Source organism: Hippichthys cyanospilos, chromosome 16, assembly GCF_059441005.1.
Source record: "Hippichthys cyanospilos isolate Australia breed blue-spotted pipefish chromosome 16, RoL_Hcya_1.0, whole genome shotgun sequence".
Lineage (NCBI taxonomy): Eukaryota > Metazoa > Chordata > Actinopteri > Syngnathiformes > Syngnathidae > Hippichthys > Hippichthys cyanospilos.
The window spans coordinates 10,698,656-10,716,138 of record NC_142384.1 but is presented as its reverse complement, the minus strand read 5'-3'; the positions used below and the strand labels follow the sequence as shown (position 1 = coordinate 10,716,138).

Here is a 17,483-nt window from a genome sequence, read left to right as displayed (position 1 = left end):
TGTTCAAATTGAATGTATTCATCAATCGATCAATATGAAATTGTTTAGTTGATGGGCCTGTAAAATCCTCACCCCAAATCGAGGTTATGGCAGTGATATATTCCGTCCGAAAGTGAGCAATTTCGTCGCACTGGAAAGTCCGAGCTGGAATTGAGTTGCTTCACAGAAGACGTTACGAGTTTTACTGAGAGTACTGGAGCGCCCTCTGGTGGCCAAATTGAGCAATGAGGTGTTGACGAACGCACGTCTGGTCTTGTCTTCATCTTCAGTCAGAAATCTGTGGCTCACTTAACTACAGTGCACCCGCGCCCAAGAACGTTTTAATATGTAAACATTTGAGTTGTTCTAGGAATAAGTCTGAGTTCAGAAAATCCGTTAAAGCAACACCCGGTTTTCCTATGGAGATATTCTGATTTAACGTTTGTATTTTTAATAATTACAAGATGTCAAATATCTGCCTAGAGGGTCAAACTTGATAAATGAGGTCAATATGAGAAACGTCAGGCAGAAAGACTTGTTTATTGAAAATGCAAAAAAAAGCGGTTTAAAAAGGAAAGTAGACTAAACACAGGCGGATCAAAAATAAAAATTATGGATAATGAAGGATCAACCCATATCTATTTGACCCAACTTTCTGGGTTGTTTATTAGAAAACAACCAATTGATTTGGTTGTTTTGATAACAAAAACATATTTTAAACAGTTGGTCCCTGAAATAAAAGACTGCAACAATTGAGCTCATGACATACATACACAACTGTAATGACAATGTTATTATACACAGCCTCAATATTTAACATTGTTTTAAAAGTCCATAATCAATTCATCTAACAGCAAATGAAGCGATGTAACAAATCTCCTCGACGACAAGTGAAGCCACGTGACCAACAGCTTGCGCAATATGCTAGCTCTATTGTGTAGGATAGCCATTTAAGTGACATGATTGACAATCCGAACACTAACACAGTCAAAAAAAAATGATTTGCCCCTTTCTTATTTGTTTTTGCGAGCAAATCTGTCACACTTAAAAGCGATCAGGTCACCATAATTAGAGACATTTTCAATAGTACACTAATATTAAATACAGCAGCCAGAATGCAGCTGTGCTATATTATTCACCAGGAGCAGTTTATGATCAATATTTGTGTAATAGCACAAACAAAAATATACTTGAACTAATAGAACTGTCAGCTGTGTTTTCTTTTTTTTTTTTTTTTTTTTTTTTTTTTTGCACGTCCACTCTTCAGCCGTCCGTGGGCCCGCTGCCCTTATTCTTATTCCGGCTGAGCGGGAAGGTCGACTTGCTCTGCGGTTGCGTCATTTTGCTGGCCAGGTACACGAAGGGTTCAATGAGCGTCCGGCGGTCAGCCACCGAAAGCTCCCACAGCCGCACCTTCTCGTTCTTGGCCCAGTTCTGCGCCATGTTAGAGTCCACACGTCGCTCTTCTTGCTTGTCTAGCTTGTTGCCCAGCACCACGATGGTCACCTGTGCAGCACCACAGGATTTTGAAGCTTACTTGTTTTTTCCGAAACACATGGAAATGCGAATTGTGGAACTATACCTCCTTCTTATCTCTGTGTCGGTCGATGTCCTTCTTGAGGGCTTCCATGCGCTTGAAGGACTCCTTGCTGTCGATGCTGTAGACCAGCACGAAGCCGTCGGCAAAGCTGTAGTAGTGACGGGGGAATTCCATGCCGTCTCGGAGCCCTCGGGTGTCATAAAAGCGCACCTGCTCACGGGTGCCCCGGTCGGTCTCGATGGAGCCGATGTAGATGTCCTCCAGGGTTTCCATGGGCTCAGAACCTGACAGACGATTCAGGCACGGCGTGGGAAAATGCATTTGCATCATCATCATGCATTCATTTCTGAGATCATTTTTTGTGGTCCAGAACTAGGTTTGACCATAATGTGAGTTCAGTATTTCTTCTGAATTAATGGCTACGTTGCCCATCTCTACGTAGTATAATCCCACGGAAACGCCCAGAATTAATCCCTTTATTGAAAAAACGATAGATCGTCCATATAATCGATGGTCTTTCCAAAATGTGATAAGTACACACGTACCTGCGACGTGATTGGCGTAAAGTAGCTGCTCCAACACGGCCGTTTTACCGACTGCAGCCTGGCCGCACACCACCACTTTACAGCTTTTGCCCATGACGACAACTGCTCTCTGTTACCGGACAAACAAAAAAAGATGATAAACACTCCACGACTGAATATTGGCGTTTGGTTACTCGCTTGATAGGTTCCTAATTTGATAACAAGTTAGCTTAGCTTTAGCTTCTGCAGATCTACAAACCATCGGAAGCAAAGTGAACCAACAGCTCATAATAAACCGTATCTTTAAAATCAAACAAGACAGTCCGTGTTGTGTGTGATCGAACACATCAAATAAACTACAAAAAAAATGTCAAGGCATCGAACTGTGTTTATGCTTACCTCGGAGTCCGGAAGTGAGAAGTGGTGACGTAATTTAGTGGGGACGCTTGCCAGGCTGATCCAGTATATAAAATAGACACTCAGCGCAAATCATCAGCTCAACTAATTGATAAAATAGAAAATCGTTATAAAACTCATATAAAAACAACAAAGTCACCCTAAGAAAAATATTGTATTTTTTTTTTTATTTAAACCGACAAACGACTTCCTGTTTACAATGACGTCACGACGACTGCAGTATTTCACCCCGCCCCCTCCACATTCACGTCAAAATGGCGGCGGAGCGGTGCGATGCTGTGAACATGGACCCTGACATCGAACTCCTCAGCGATGACGAACTGGAACGGTAGGACGCGCTGACAGCAGCCCAAACGGAACCCTGGCGACGCTTTCGAGTTCTATTTTAAATCCACACGCCTCCGAATCTTGTCGTCGTATCCCAAAGCTAACAAAACTAGCCGCTATTTGGCTTCGTGGAGCCGTTCATGTTATTGTTCTCCACTTATTGACCGACAGCCTCCATGCATCCGATAGTAACGTGCCAAAGTTTCTGCTTGTTTCTTTTTTTTACATGCTTTGGAAGAAGGTCATTCTCGAAAGTTCTGTGCGATCGTGACGTTCAAACAATCAATGACAGTCTTTCCCCAAAAAGTCATGGCAGTCAGCCACAGTGAGAGCAACGTGCTTGGTGTCATGTGTTCCTTGACTCCTGTCTAAGTTTAGCTAACCAGTGTGCCCATAGTTGGGCTGTGTTGATGTCCTTTCACGCCCTTACACTTTTCAAGTTTTATTTTCCTGTGCAAATGTCAGCTAACTTTCACTTGTCAAGGTCCACTCAGAGATTGTGCTACTGCTAATAATTTTTTAGATTACCAAAATCCTCATCGTGATATTATAACCGTGACATGTACTCTTTCAATATATGTATTCTTTTTTCTAAACTGCACTGAACAAGTACTGTATATACATGCTATTTTTTCCTTTGCCTCATCAATATGCTGTGCAACTCTCTTGCCTACATGTATATACTACAGATGCGGACCGAGGAGGATTTTATTTATTTCAGAATGAAACTTCTATATTTGTGTTAATTGTAGGGAAGCAGAGGGCTACAAAGAGCAAGGCAACGCTTTCTATGTCCAGAAGGACTACGCAGAAGCCTTTAATTACTACACCAAGGCCATTGGTATTAAGCGTTAAAGATCTTTGCCATTATTTTTCTTGTGGGCATGATTTCATTTCTGCAATTATTTTTTTCCCCCGTGCAGATATGTGTCCAAAGAACGCGAGTTACTACGGCAACCGAGCGGCCACACTAATGATGCTGTGTCGGTACCGCGAGGCTTTGGAGGATTCACAGCAAGCAGTGAGGCTGGATAACTCCTTCATGAAGGTGCGTTGAGCAAATTGAACACAAGCCATGGTCTTTTTTTTGTCATACGATAAAAGCTGTGCGGCTCGCAGGGGCATCTGCGAGAGGGGAAGTGCCACCTGTGCCTCGGCAATGCCATGGCGGCCTCACGATGCTTCCAGAAGGTTCTAGAGCTAGAGCCTGACAACGGCCAAGCCCAGCAGGAGGTCAGTAGGTTCTGGTGTTTGGTTGACCAGAATTCAGTGGATTAATCTTTAGGCTTCATTCCATAGAAGTGAACAACTAATTGTGCATTTCCAAATTGAACACAACCAGCCTAAAGGTCATTCTGTAGAAGTTGAAAAATACTAATTGGTGAACTTGGCTTTTTTAAAAAAAAAACTATTTGTTTAACTTCACGCATTAGACAATATTTAAAACCCTATAGAATAACCCTAGAATATATAAACAGTATAGTCCCTATTGTGTTGAAATGTCATGTAACTTTAATCAGTAGTGTTAAATCTGTACTCAATATAAAATACATCCCAGTTCAGTAAATTAACCTATAGTCAAAAACATTAAAAAAATAATAATAATAAAGACATCATTAAGTGTCATTTTTGTTGGTGAAAATTGACAATTTGTTAGTGTTTTTATTTGTTTGTTTTTGCCTCTGATTAATAACAATGATTTAGTTTACTTCTTCTCAACTTGTTTGCAATTACATACCAGCTGTGTGATATTTTTTCAACCCAGTGCCCCATAACCATTGCAAAGCATTTATAGATAAAAAAGACTAAAACCATACCTGTGCCATCAGTATGATTTATTAAACTTTCTAACTACATATATCACATGTATAATGAGGCATATTCAACAACTCTGGAAAAAAGATTGTGTCACAAAATTCAACAAAAGAAAGACATAGCAATCAACATTTTGCAAAGGAGTTACCATAACAGTGTTTTGCATTGAGTTGTTCATGTTCCAATTCATTTCCTCTTAATTGGAAAGGAAATGTACTGTTCCTGTAATGGCATTAAAATATATTGAATTAGATTGCTTTCACATGCAGAAAGCTTTTGAAAATCTATTGTTTTAACCCTGTACCGGGCACAGCTGATGCTTCCGGCTGATAGTCTAAGCAGGCAAAATGGCTGAAAGCGTCTTCAACAGCTATTGCTTAAATTCTAACATACCCCAAAATTTCTCTAAAATCCTGAAAATTCTTGCCTGTGTAGGACTTAAAAATAGAAAAATGTGTGCCTAGTACAGGCCGTTTTTTCCTGTTTAGACTGTCATCCGAAAGTGCTCAGTAAAGGGTTAAGCAAAACATCCTTAAAACCTTAAAAACTAGCATTTCTCTCAATTGCATTGAAATATTTTTGTGGAAAGACTACTTTGACAGTATAGAACAGAATCTGGACTGTATTTCAATTTGAAGGCGGCATTTTCACTGCACCAGAAGAAAGTCTTGGTGTTTAATCTTAAATCTAATTCCTGCAAGATGTCATAGCTTCCTTCCAAATTTCAAACTAAAAGAAATCTCCCTGAAATTACCTTTTTTTTTTTTTTTTTTTTTTTTTCAAGCTCAAGATTGCCGAATCCATCCTGGACTACGAACGGATGGCAGAGATCGGCTTCGACAAGAGAGACTACCGCATGGTAAGTTCTAAGACTCTCAATGACGGTTGGTGACACTTCATCGCGCGTGTGTCTCCAGGTGGTCTTCTGCATGGACCGAGCCCTGGAGTCGGCGTCGGCATGCCATCGGTTCAAAATATTGAAAGCGGAGTGCTTGGCCCTCCTCGGACGCTACCCGGAAGCTCAGTCTGTGGCCAGGTTTGTTGGATGTACTCGACCGTCTTAATGACACACCCTTTTCGTGTACATATTTTGTATTTAAAAATGATCACAAACAGTAGATTAAGATACAGAGTTCTATACAGAAGGCCCTTTTCCACTGTACCCAGAAACAACCTGGATTTTTCTGGCGCTCACTTTTCCATTTAATTTTTTTGGGTCCATATTGTTCAAATGCAAGTCAAGGATTAGGATGTATAGTTCGTATTCAATATTCAATACCTGTCAGACACATTAATAGGTCAATAAATTCATGTGCTTAACTCGTAAATGCACATCCGTCAATCCGAGTCATAAAGCATCATCCACATCATAAATCTGACTGAGAAATGACCAAGATGTGCAAAACTGTCCTGAGCTAATATTGCGTATTTTCACTACTTTAAAATCCAAACCGTATTTCGGTTTGATTAAAAAGTTTCACATAAGTCATTTTTACCTTAAGTGTTGCTGCGTAGTTTCCATGACTTTACTATTACATAGGAAATGAATAAACATTGAATTAGAATTTCCAAATTTCTGTCTCATGCTGTATATTGTGTTTTTGCAATAATACCTAACCATATTTACATGTTCATATGTAGCCATGGATAAAACAGTGATGCTAATAGCGGGTGGGAGTCTACATGAAATTGCAAGCATTTCCGAGCATGTTTTTAATACAGTTCTTCCACTTTTAGTGACATATTAAGAATGGACTCCACCAACGCAGACGCGCTCTACGTCCGCGGCCTTTGTCTGTACTACGAGGACTGCATCGATAAAGCGGTCCAGTTCTTCGTGCAAGCCTTGCGCATGGCGCCGGACCACGAAAAAGCACGCCTTGCCTGTAGAGTCAGTATTCTACACTTTTCTCATCTAAGGTTGAAGTAGTTGTTGTGTAGCTTTTTCATACACGCTCTGTTCTAATCAGAATGCCAAGGCGCTGAAGGCCAAGAAAGAGGAGGGCAACAAGGCCTTCAAGGAGGGCAGCTTTGATGCCGCCTACGTCCTCTATTCTGAGGCGCTGACAATAGACCCCAACAACATCAAGACCAATGCCAAGCTGTACTGTAACAGAGCCACCGTGGGCTCCAAGGTAATTTTGTTTTTGCGTCACCCAGTCCACTATTTCAGCGCATGCATGAATAATAGCGATGCGATGACAAACGACTCCCACGAAATGAGATGTCACAAGATTGAGTCCACGGGAACCAGATGAGAGTTTTGCAACAAAATTATTGATCTGATTTGTCCTGGAATAAGCGTTTGTAAACAGCCAAAAGAAAAAGATCTCGTCATGTACTTACGCAAAATCTTGCGCCGTTCTAATCTCACTAGATAATCTCACTTTTCGCACAGGATCTCGTCCCATCCCTAATGAATTAAGATGAGAACATGCAGTTCAATCTTCTCTTGTTTCTTCTCTTTTAGCTGAAGAAAGTAGAACAGGCCATTGAAGACTGCACAAAAGCTATTAAGCTGGATGAGACCTACATCAAGGCCTACTTGCGGCGAGCGCAATGGTACCAAATGGCTTAATTGTCTCCGCGTTTTCCATTATTTCATTGACCCCATGGCGTTCCATCCTGTCCGTCTGTGACCTTGCAGCTACATGGACACGGAACAGTATGAAGAGGCGGTTCGCGACTACGAGAAGGTCTACCAGACAGAGAAGACTAAAGGTAGGAAGCAAACGTAAACAATCGTGTGCCCCTATTGTTAGAAGATGAGTGTGGTTTTACAAGTAAAGTGCTTAGTGTGTTATGTAGCGTTTTCTGTGTTGAAGCAATGCATCATGGGATATATGTGATCCTGCTTATAGGGTACTATATAAAGCATTTGAGTTGTTGCATTTTCTGTGTTGAAGCAACGCATCATGGGGTATGTGTGATTCTCTTTATACGGTACTATAGAAAGAGCTTGAGTTGTTGCGTTTTCTGTGTTGAAGCAATGCATCATGGGATATATGTGATCCTCAGTGGGTACAATATCAAGAGCTTTAGTTGCATTTTCTGTATTGAAGCAATGCATCATGGGATGTATGTGATCCTCATTGGGTACAATATCAAGAGCTTTAGTTGCATTTTCTGTATTGAAGCAATGCATCATGGGATGTATGTGATCCTCCTCATATTATATGAATTGTACTATATAAAAACGTTTTTGCATTCTGTGTTGAAGCAATGCATGGTGGGATGTATGTGATCCTCCTAATACGGTCCTGAATAAAGAGCTTGAGTCATTTTCCTTCTTTTCGTGTTATAGAGCACAAGCAGCTGCTAAAACATGCACAGCTGGAGTTGAAGAAAAGCAAGCGAAAAGACTACTACAAGGTGCTCGGCGTGGACAAGAACGCCACTGAGGAGGAGATCAAGAAGGCGTACCGCAAACGGGCGCTCTTACATCACCCAGGTGCTGCACTCATTATTATATCCCCGCCTTTATTGCTCTCTTAAATGGTCGACGCTTTCTTTCAGATCGCCACAGCGGCGCTAGTGCAGAGGTGCAAAAAGAAGAAGAAAAGAAGTTCAAGGAAGTGGGCGAGGCCTTCAGTATCTTGTCGGACCCCAAGAAGAAGTCACGTTACGACAGCGGGCAGGACCTTGAGGACGAGGGCATGAACATGGGCGGTAAGGAGGGGGCTCGCGTCATCATACGCTACAAGTACGCCTTTGGTGGAAATTCATGTTTTGTCTCCCACCAGATTTTGACGCCAACAACATTTTCAAGGCGTTCTTTGGCGGTCCCGGTGGTTTCAGTTTTGAGGGTAAGCTTGGGGGGGATAAAGATGTATCGTCTTACTTTTAATTCTTTACAAATTTGACTTTGTGTCTAGTGTTTTGACATTGTGTTTACATTTCAGCCTCCGGACCAGGAAATTTCTTCTTCCAGTTCGGTTAAGTGGTCCATTTTCCCGCTGGTCCGGCACTACGTCAGGACTTGTCGACGCACGCCGCCCCTCCCCCCTGACCCGCCGGCTGTATCCTTGAGAAGATACGGATCCTTGTCATCTCCGCCATTGACTCAATGCAACCACATATACAGACACGCAGGAACCAAACATAAACTTAGTTCTACACAGAAGACATTTGAAGTGAGCATCGTGCAGCTACTCTATTTTTTTTTTTTTTTTAATAGGGGGTCCACGTGGGAAGTCAAGAGTGCTTCCCGCTCTGCATGAACTCGCAACCGCCATTTTATTATTTGGCGTATCCAATAGGGACGGTCACTAAATGGCATATTCGCCAGTGGGAGCATCCATTGTTTGTATAAAATCACTTTTTTTTTTTTTTTATTATTCAACATTGCCATCCACAGATTGCCGCGTTGCACATGTGACTGGAATGTATCATTTTGATCATTGTGATCTTTTATTTTTTGTCATCCTCTTATTTTGATATTTATTGTCTTTTTTCCCGCGCCAGTCACAGCTTTTTACACAAGCAACAAAACAAACACATGGAAGATGTGATATTCCAACCAGTAAAATGCAATTCCATGAAAGGATGGGAGCATATCTAGAATGTTGTCTGAAAATTAAAAATATTTCCTGTTGGCAGCGATAAAGTGGGAAAAATCGCGGCGTACTCACCTCTACTGTCATTGTCATTTTGGTGAAACCTTCCTGTTTTTATCAACCGTGTCAATAAAGTCAAAACCTCATCTGTTTCGTTTACATGTGTTGTTGCAACCGAAAAGGGGAGAAATACAGATGTGACAAGAAAATGTTCACATTATTTAGGATTTTTTTTGTGGGCCTGTATTGCTTCATCTTTTTTTGTGGTAATAATGAATATTCAATGAAATTTGTCAAAAATGTAATTCGAGGCCCAAACTCGCGTTTCTGTATATTTTACAGGCGGGGGCGCTGTTGGCCCCCTTTGTTAGCGCCGTTGCCAGGTAACCAAACCAAGGAGGACCCTGGTCTGCCGCGTTGGATTTTTTTCGCCCGCATTTTGGAAGAAATTCTCAGGGGAATAATGTCTGAAACCGACTCTGAGTGCAAAGGTCCGAAGACAAAATGTGTTTTCTCGAATTTGATGGCGTATGGAGACTGGTTGATGCTCAAGGGGGAGTGTGAGAAGGCTGCGGAGATCTATAGCGCGGTGGGTGCTCACATGATCCAAAACTTTGGAAAAATTCAAGGCATATTTTCTAGCGGACTTTGTTGCTTATTTTCGTCTGCTATATAACTGAACCAAACCCATATTACATGCGAAGCGGGCCTTTTTTTTTTAACTAGTTCTGTGTTTGGCGCCGTATACTTTATATATTATTTATCGCATCACAGGCGCTGACACTAAAACCCGAGGACAAACACTGCTTCGTGGGCCGCTCTAAATGCTACCTAAAAATGGGTCAGTACGAGAAGGCCCTGGTGGACGCTGAAGCTTCACTTCAAGAAGACCAGTCCTTTTTTGAGGTAAGTGTTGTTTTCTTTTTTGTTTTGTTTTGTTTTAATCGCAGTAGGGGGTTTGGGTTTGTCACACTGGTAGGTAGCAATAATGTTCTCCGCCAGAGGGCGCAACAAAAATCGGAATATGTACAGTGCAGAATTGGACTAGTTTTCTTTCTGTCTACAACTCCTATAATCAGGGGCGTGCCCTCTTTTGAGAATACAATACATTAGCAGATTATGAGCCGGATGGAGAACCAATTTTCTATTATAAAACTTTCAATCAGCCCTCAGGAGAAATCTGGGTGCAATGCAAAATATACAATGGATGGGCCCATGAAGTATGCACCCTGCTAAAATTTCCTGTATATGCCAGAAGTGCGATTGAGACCAGTTTGACTAGTAAATATTTAAAGATACTAAATATATAATAAGACTTTGGTCTTTCATCTGGTACACATTTTGTTTACTTATCATATATTGACTCCAAGAAATATATAAAAGTATAAAAAGTGTGATAAATATCCTCGGTGTAAATGAAACGAAAAATGTGACGTACTTTTTTTTTTTTTTTTTTTTTACAAAGGGGTTGTACCAGAAGGCTGAGGCTTTGTACTGCTTGGGGGAGTTTGAATTTGCCCTCGTCTTTTACCATCAAGGGCTGAAGCTTCGTCCACAAGTCCACAAGTTCCAGCTGGGCATCCAGAAAGCGCAGGAAGCTATCGAGAATGCTATTACTGGTATGCAGCCTGCACCGATGTTAGAAGCATTGATACAAGATTTCATGCTTTAAGATTTAAGAGCTAGTGGCCAACTACTGATTGATTAGAAATCTGTCTGCGTGTCATCACTCAGTCCCTGCTGCCGTCAAACAGAAGCTAAAATCAGAGATGCTGCGAAAAGATGTAGAGGTAGTCACACATCTTTTTTTTAAATCACTCTACATACTATTGCACCTAACATAAACAATCTCAAACAGCAGATGACAACAGCCAAGAAGCCACATGCTTCCAAGACAAAGAAGAAGACCAAGAAATATCTTGGGGAATTTTATGAGGACAGAAGATATCTGGAGAAGCTGTTAAAGGATGAAAGTATGTTTTTTGGGGTTTATAATTTCATATATATCATTTTATCATGTTTGGATGAATGCCGATCTGCAGACTTGATGAAAGACAAGACGAGGAACGGTGAGCAACTGCAGGATGTCATCCAGGGTTGCCTCTCATACTTGGACGACTGCGCTGACTTCTGGAACCAGCAGAAGCCCCAGCCTTCTCCATCCAAAGACCACCGAAGACAACGATGCAAGCGGAACAAGACACCTGTTCGTGCCTCCTCAGAACCTGTAAACTTTAATAGTAAAGAATCTGTAGAATATTGAGAAATACATAGCATAATTTTGTTTTATTCTTTAAATAATACGGTGTTTGGTGGGGAAATATGCATGTTTTATGACAAAAGTATTTTTTCAAGCAGTTTCCATGGTTCAAATTGTCTCTCGCCCTTTCCTTTTATTTCGTTTGCTTTTCAATTAAAAAAAACACTGCCACATTTCATAACTATTATGCTGTAAGTTTCGCCATCGTTACGATAGTAACGTAGCACTAGCATTAATTATCATCAATATAATTATTGAGATTTGAACATCCTCATTGCTTCTATTATATTGCGTCAGTTGAAAACAAAAAGGTTTCATTTCCTTGTAGTTTCATGTCACCCCTACTTCCGGTTTTTGAAGGGCGTGCCCAAGGCCCCTCCCGGCGTGCGCGTTCCCGCCGCCATGCGTGCGTGCACTTGTGCCTTGAAGAAGCGAAGCGGCGCGTGTGCGTGGGCGTGCCCGGTTAGCTTATAGTTGTACGCCGAAGAGCGCGGCCGCGTGGTACTCGTCCGCACCGAATGCTGGTAAGTTGGCATGTCGAACGGCTAAAAGCTCACGGATGGCTATTTTTCCTTAACATTTTTTTATTTAACAGTTTGGGGGGGAAATTAACTACTCAAGTGTACTTTGTCCTCCAAACAAAGACGAGAACGATAGCTTGCTGTAATCCGCGCGTTTGACTGGCATGTTAATTGTTTGTGTACCACGTTAGCCTCCACCCTCTCGCTTGATGTTTTTTCCCCTCCCTGTTTATCTATAATTTAAAAGTGTTTGCGTATTTTAATGGCGCACAAGCTCAAGAATATGTGATTTTTTTTTTTAAGCATAACGCGGTATGACTTAATTCACTGCGTCACCCACACAACAGCTGTTGGCATCGTTATGGAAACTAAAAGGGAAAGTCTTTGCATAAGTTTCGTTTCTGCACTTGCACGTTTATTCATAGCCTTATTATTGACCGTTTCCCGTTTTTAGAATTAGTTTTGAGTTTCCGGCTCGTTTTTCCCGTCTCGTGACACGACACGTTCGCACATCTGGTTAACGAAGCAGAAATTTGGGGTAAGACTAAAAATGCCTGCCGCTCGTTCGCTAGATGGCACTGTTGAGTCTGACGCCAGGTGCCCAGGATTAGCATTAAAAAAAAAAAATGGAACTGCCTTTTGTTTGCTCGGTCTTTTGTTGATATTTGGTTTTTCTCTCATTATAGTTAACACTTCCAGGACAACTTGTGTGTGTTTTTGGAGCCATTTTGGTTGGCTACATTTAATAATGATTTCAAATATTTGCAACTGTTAGTGTTCTACAGTCCAGAAGAAATGTGCAAAGGTGCATAAGTAAAAGTTTAACTTACTTGCTTAATATTAAGACAGAAAATGTGAGAGCCAAATAAACAAGTGTGCAAAAAAAGTGCGAAAGTGAACTGCTTTTTTGGTTTCTATTGTCTTACTATTGTTAAAACATTTCTATAATTTAGCTTTTACATCGAGAATTGTCTCCTATGTTTTTACAGTTAATATTTTAAATTGTAGTTTTTTTAAATGAATATATTTTTTTTAATTTAGATTTGTTTTAGATGTAATAGGATCTCGTAAGGTTGTGCAGATACACAGTACCAGTCAAAAGTTAGGAAGCACAACACATTCTATCAATTAACTCTTAAATGTGCAGATGACAACTGAAAACCAATCCAATGCGGAAAGAATCATCCACATCATAAAGTGCACAGAAAATACCAAGATGTGAAAAGTTGTAAAATTTTGGAAGAAATGTGCCTATTTCTAAAGGAGTCCAACTCCACCACATTTTCCCCGAACAACATTTTTAACTTAAATGAATTCTTGTGTGTTATTGGATTGTCTGGATGACTTCATCAGGGAGGCGAAATATGAAAACGTTTCCAAACTTTTGACTGAGACGCTGCTTAATCAAGTTGTCGATACAACTCTAAAATGAGAGTGAGTCAGTCTGACGTGTTTTCCCTCTGTGCTGCATTTAAGGTACATGTTAGTGTGAATTGGTGACGCTCTTCAGCTTAAAATGGACCCCGAAAACAGCGGCGAGGTTTTCGACATGCTGCAGAGTCCACAGCAGGAGACGGCGGTGGTGACGCAGCTTGAAGCGTCTGTCGAGCCTGAGAAGCCAGCAGATGCTGAGGGGGAGGGGGAGGAGAAGGAGCAGCTCGCGGTGAATGGCAGTGGCGACACAGCCGGAATCACCGCGCCTGTCCAGGATGATTCGCCTCAAGAAATCCCTGAACCTGAGCCGCCAGTAGCTGTTGCCACACCAGAAGAGCCGGAGCCAGTTTCTGAATCGGTTCCAGAAGCTGAGTCAACTGTCCCGCCAACGAAGGAAGAGGCCGCGCCACAGCAGCCACAGGAACCACGGCCTCCCAGTCCAGAGAAGGTTCAGGAAAAAGTTTTGGAGGAAGTTGAGGCACAAGAAGTTGTCAAGGAGGCCTTGTCCCAAAATGTTAGTGAGAAAGTTGACGTCCCAGTGGAGAAGACAGCTGAGGAGTCCGTCCAGAAGCCAGCTGAGGAGTCCGTCCAGAAGCCAGCTGAGGAGTCCGTCCAGAAGCCAGCTGAGGAGTCCGTCCAGAAGCCAGCTGAAGAGTCCGTCCAGAAGCCAGCTGAAGCCTCCGTGCAGAAGCCAGCTGAAGCCTCCGTGCAGGAGGTGGAGGTAACACAGGCTGAAGCAGCAGAGCCAGAGAAGAAAGACGAGCCGGAAATGAGTGCCAAGTCATCGGATCCGACAGGAGCGGAGTCGAGTGAGGCCGCGCCCGACAAGGAAGCGACAGTTCCTTCTGCCGGCTCCCTGTCATTCCCTATCCTGAAAGACGAGAAGACCAAAGACGCTCTGCGCACCGCTCGTACCCTTGTAGTTATCAGAGGCCTTCCAGGAAGCGGAAAGACCTTCCTGTCTCGCGCCCTGGCCGACGCCTACAAGGACCACTGCTCCGTCTTTTGCGCCGACGACTACGGGGATAGCACGGACCACGGCGGGGATGCACACCTTGTGCACAAGGCCCTGGATGAAGCGGTGGCGTCCTGCTGTGCTGAGGCCCCATCGTTGCTGGTGGTGGTGGATGACACCAACCACACCCAGGAGCGGCTGGCCCGCTTGGGCGAGTTGGCCCGGGAGCAGCGCATGGTGACGCTCTTCCTCGAGCCGCGCACAGAATGGAGTGCCGACGCCGCGCGGCTGGCCAAGATGACCGGACGCAAGCCGGCCGCCATAAACGCCATGAAGCGCCAGTTGGATGACGTGCGCCTGCCGCTATTCTTCGGCTGGTTCTTGCTGGCCCCTGCGCAGGACCGGCTCAGGTCCACGGGCAACGACTTCCTGACGGCGCTGGATGATGTCAAGAAGAACGCTGTTGGCTGTGAGTGAAACACATCATCTCACATTTTTGCTACCACTGACTAGTGGCAAAGTACTGTCCACGTATTTTTGCCATTCATCAGTACTTCAGATACATCAGTACCAAAGTAACCATTAAGAAATATGTTAGACAAAAGTGTTACTCTTAACAATGTTTCATAATTTAGATTTTTGAAAGAAGGCGCCTTTTACCCGGAATGGCTTTGCACATCTTGATATTTTCTTACTTAGCTTCATATGGATGATTTTATTATGACCTGGAACAATCTTCGGCTCACAGCTGTGCATTTTCAAGTCAAAAGCTTGAGTTTCTTTACCCCTTAATATGTAAGGTGTTTCCAAACTTTTGATTGGTCATATATACATTAACTTGAAATGAGTTTTAATTTTTGTCTGTTTATAAACGTCGTTTGTGTAGAAAACACTGAAGTGAAATGCAAATACAAATCATCAGTGCAACTGATGACTGTCACAGTGGATGACTAAAGTCTTTTTAGAACACGTTGCAATCTTTAAAGATTGAGTTAGCGTTTTTCCACCTCTGATTCATCTCTCCTTGTCTTTGCAGCGTCTCTGAATGAAGGCCAGGGAGTTCCTCTGGAGCAATACTTCAAAAGCAAAGGAAGCCTCCACTGTACCACCAAATTCTGTGACTATGGCAAGGCAGAGGGAGCCAAAGAATATGCAGCGAAACCAGTAAGGCACACTGTTCCTTCAATTATTGTGACTAACTGAAAACAGCATCTACCCATTTACCACATTGAACTCCCATGCTTAAATGCCCCCTACCCCTCCTTTGCGTCCTTAGTGGCCAAACATGTCGCCACACCAAATGACCTTAATCCGGCGTTTGGCTGTTTTCTGTACCAACAATGAATTTGGCCCAAGTGCCACCGCTGCGCTCGCCACCTGTTGAGGCAACCATTTGGCTTTAGAAAATTCTGTTTTGAGTCCAAACAAACGGTCTGTGAAAGAAACAATGGCAGTCCTGTGCCAGTTGTTGGCGGGGAGAACCCCCTCCCCAAAGCGTGGTATCCACCTTGTTCCCCCGCCCAATATGCAAGTGCTTAAAGAAATGCAATTTTCCCCAAGCAAAGGCTCCATTTCTCTGATTAAGGGTTCATTTGCCACATCTAAATGCTCAGTATGTTCATTTTGTTTAACCTTTGCAAAAAATTTGAAAAGTATGTCTAAATGATGCAACTAGTCTTTTTTTTTTTTTTTTTTCTCCCCTCCCTTCCAGGCCGTGTCAGAGTTGTACGGCTCAGTGTTTGATCTGACCGTGAGCGCTCTTTTCGTCACGCCCCGGACCTTCGGCGCCCGTGTCCGCCTCACTGAGGAACAGCTCGTGCTGTGGCCTTCCGATGCAGAAAAGGAGGCGGAGTCTTCTGTCCCCGGTGCCGCCTCCTTGCCGGCGGGCAGCCGCGCCCACATCACCCTGGGCTGCGCTGAGGGCGTGGAGCCGGTCCAAACGGGTCTGGATCTGCTGCAGATTCTGGTGTTGCAGGAGGGGGAGCCTGTCATCGACATGGAGCTCGGCACGCTGCGCTTTTACGGTGAAGGCCGCTGGATGCTGGAGCTGAAAAAGCCCATGTGCGCGGCGGCCTGCTTCTCCAGTTTCTACAAGCGCAGGGACCCGTCCCGCGAGGCAGGCAAAAAGGATTCCAAGAAGAAGAAGAACTGCACCATCTTGTGAAGAAGTGTGGGATGAGATGGCTGACAAATTCCCAAAATAGGAAAGTTGAAGGGCTTCAATTCTAGCTAGCCAGAAACTTTGTGTGCCTTTTTGTTTTTTTTCTCTTTACCCCCACCCATTTTGCACTACCCAAAATGCCTTCAGTCACGTAGCTCACTATGCCTTCAATGTAGTTCATATAGTTCACTCAAGCCGCGCCATCATTCAGTGGCAGGCTTTAAGGACCTTTTTAGACTCGCATGCATTGTGTGAGAGTGGAAATCCTGTACTTAGTGCATATCCCAAATCCCTAGTCTTTGGTCATGGTACACAATTTTGAATAGCTTGAAAGCTACCTTGTTGTCTTAGTCAAATGGATGAGCTAGTCATAGAAAGAGTGATTGTAACTAGCAAATAGGCCAAAGCTGTGCGTTTAAATGTATCATTGACGTATGCGTTCCAGATGCCGCTTTGCACTTTTGCACTGTGCGTAATTTGAAAGGGAAGACCCAAGAATTCGGCATTATTCCCCCAGCTGCTTGCACTTCAAAGAACGCTGTGAATCTAAATCTTGGTCACATTTTTTTTTTAAACCACCTTGAACAATGTATTGACATTTCAATGTAACCTTTGACTTTTTTTTTTTTTTTTTTTTTCTTTTGGAAGTCCACCTTTGTGTAGCTCTCATGAAGCACTATTTTTGCACTTGTTTTGTACACTTAATAAAAACCAAGATCATGGTGTTGGTCCAGCAATACTTACCTATGTCTATTTTGTACTGACCACGTTCTTTTACTGTTTATTTCACTTCATGAACAGCAGGTGTCAGTCACCACATACTGCCATTAGATTTTCTTTTTAACGAAACGTGTGCTTAAGCCACATGTGACTACCTATTTGCTCCCTCCGCCAAGGCCAGAAAGTGACAAGTTGACTGCAGCGTTTCCCAACATTTGTTGCACCGAGACATAGTTATAAAAATCCCAGGGCATCCAACTAAACAAATATCGTG

The 17,483-nt window shown here is 42.9% G+C and overlaps 4 protein-coding genes across 5 annotated transcripts; 3 read left to right on the top strand and 1 right to left on the bottom strand.

The window, feature by feature from the left end:
• Positions 1 to 616: 616 nt before the first annotated feature.
• On the bottom strand, positions 617 to 2,476 carry nkiras2 (NFKB inhibitor interacting Ras-like 2). The gene is made up of 4 exons (XM_088437313.1): positions 2,443 to 2,476; positions 2,065 to 2,173; positions 1,562 to 1,803; positions 617 to 1,485 (listed from the first exon to the last, which is right to left on the bottom strand). Exons 2-4 carry the CDS (start codon positions 2,156 to 2,158, stop codon positions 1,243 to 1,245), a joined length of 579 nt encoding a protein of 192 aa, XP_088293439.1. The 5' UTR covers positions 2,159 to 2,173; positions 2,443 to 2,476; the 3' UTR covers positions 617 to 1,242.
• A 221-nt stretch (positions 2,477 to 2,697) lies between these two features.
• Positions 2,698 to 9,304, top strand: dnajc7 (DnaJ (Hsp40) homolog, subfamily C, member 7). Its single transcript, XM_088438008.1, has 14 exons — positions 2,698 to 2,788; positions 3,540 to 3,628; positions 3,711 to 3,835; positions 3,907 to 4,020; positions 5,387 to 5,461; positions 5,520 to 5,638; positions 6,340 to 6,493; positions 6,573 to 6,737; positions 7,073 to 7,164; positions 7,250 to 7,323; positions 7,907 to 8,053; positions 8,119 to 8,271; positions 8,346 to 8,408; positions 8,505 to 9,304. The coding sequence occupies exons 1-14, from the start codon at positions 2,715 to 2,717 to the stop codon at positions 8,540 to 8,542; spliced, it is 1,482 nt and encodes a 493-aa protein (XP_088294134.1). The 5' UTR covers positions 2,698 to 2,714; the 3' UTR covers positions 8,543 to 9,304.
• Positions 9,305 to 9,564: 260 nt separating this feature from the next.
• Positions 9,565 to 11,688, top strand: odad4 (outer dynein arm docking complex subunit 4). Of its 2 annotated transcripts, none has more exons than XM_088437967.1 (6): positions 9,565 to 9,747; positions 9,933 to 10,064; positions 10,624 to 10,777; positions 10,893 to 10,948; positions 11,020 to 11,131; positions 11,201 to 11,688. In XM_088437967.1, the coding sequence occupies exons 1-6, from the start codon at positions 9,622 to 9,624 to the stop codon at positions 11,419 to 11,421; spliced, it is 801 nt and encodes a 266-aa protein (XP_088294093.1). In that variant the 5' UTR covers positions 9,565 to 9,621; the 3' UTR covers positions 11,422 to 11,688. The 2 variants fall into 2 exon arrangements, with proteins under 2 accessions (XP_088294093.1, XP_088294092.1); XM_088437966.1 differs by having other exon boundaries at positions 9,573 to 9,747; positions 11,017 to 11,131.
• Positions 11,689 to 11,818: 130 nt separating this feature from the next.
• Positions 11,819 to 17,228, top strand: cnp (2'',3''-cyclic nucleotide 3'' phosphodiesterase). The gene is made up of 4 exons (XM_088437965.1): positions 11,819 to 11,942; positions 13,416 to 14,797; positions 15,365 to 15,492; positions 16,040 to 17,228. Exons 2-4 carry the CDS (start codon positions 13,456 to 13,458, stop codon positions 16,490 to 16,492), a joined length of 1,923 nt encoding a protein of 640 aa, XP_088294091.1. The 5' UTR covers positions 11,819 to 11,942; positions 13,416 to 13,455; the 3' UTR covers positions 16,493 to 17,228.
• The last annotated feature ends 255 nt before the right edge of the window (positions 17,229 to 17,483 follow it).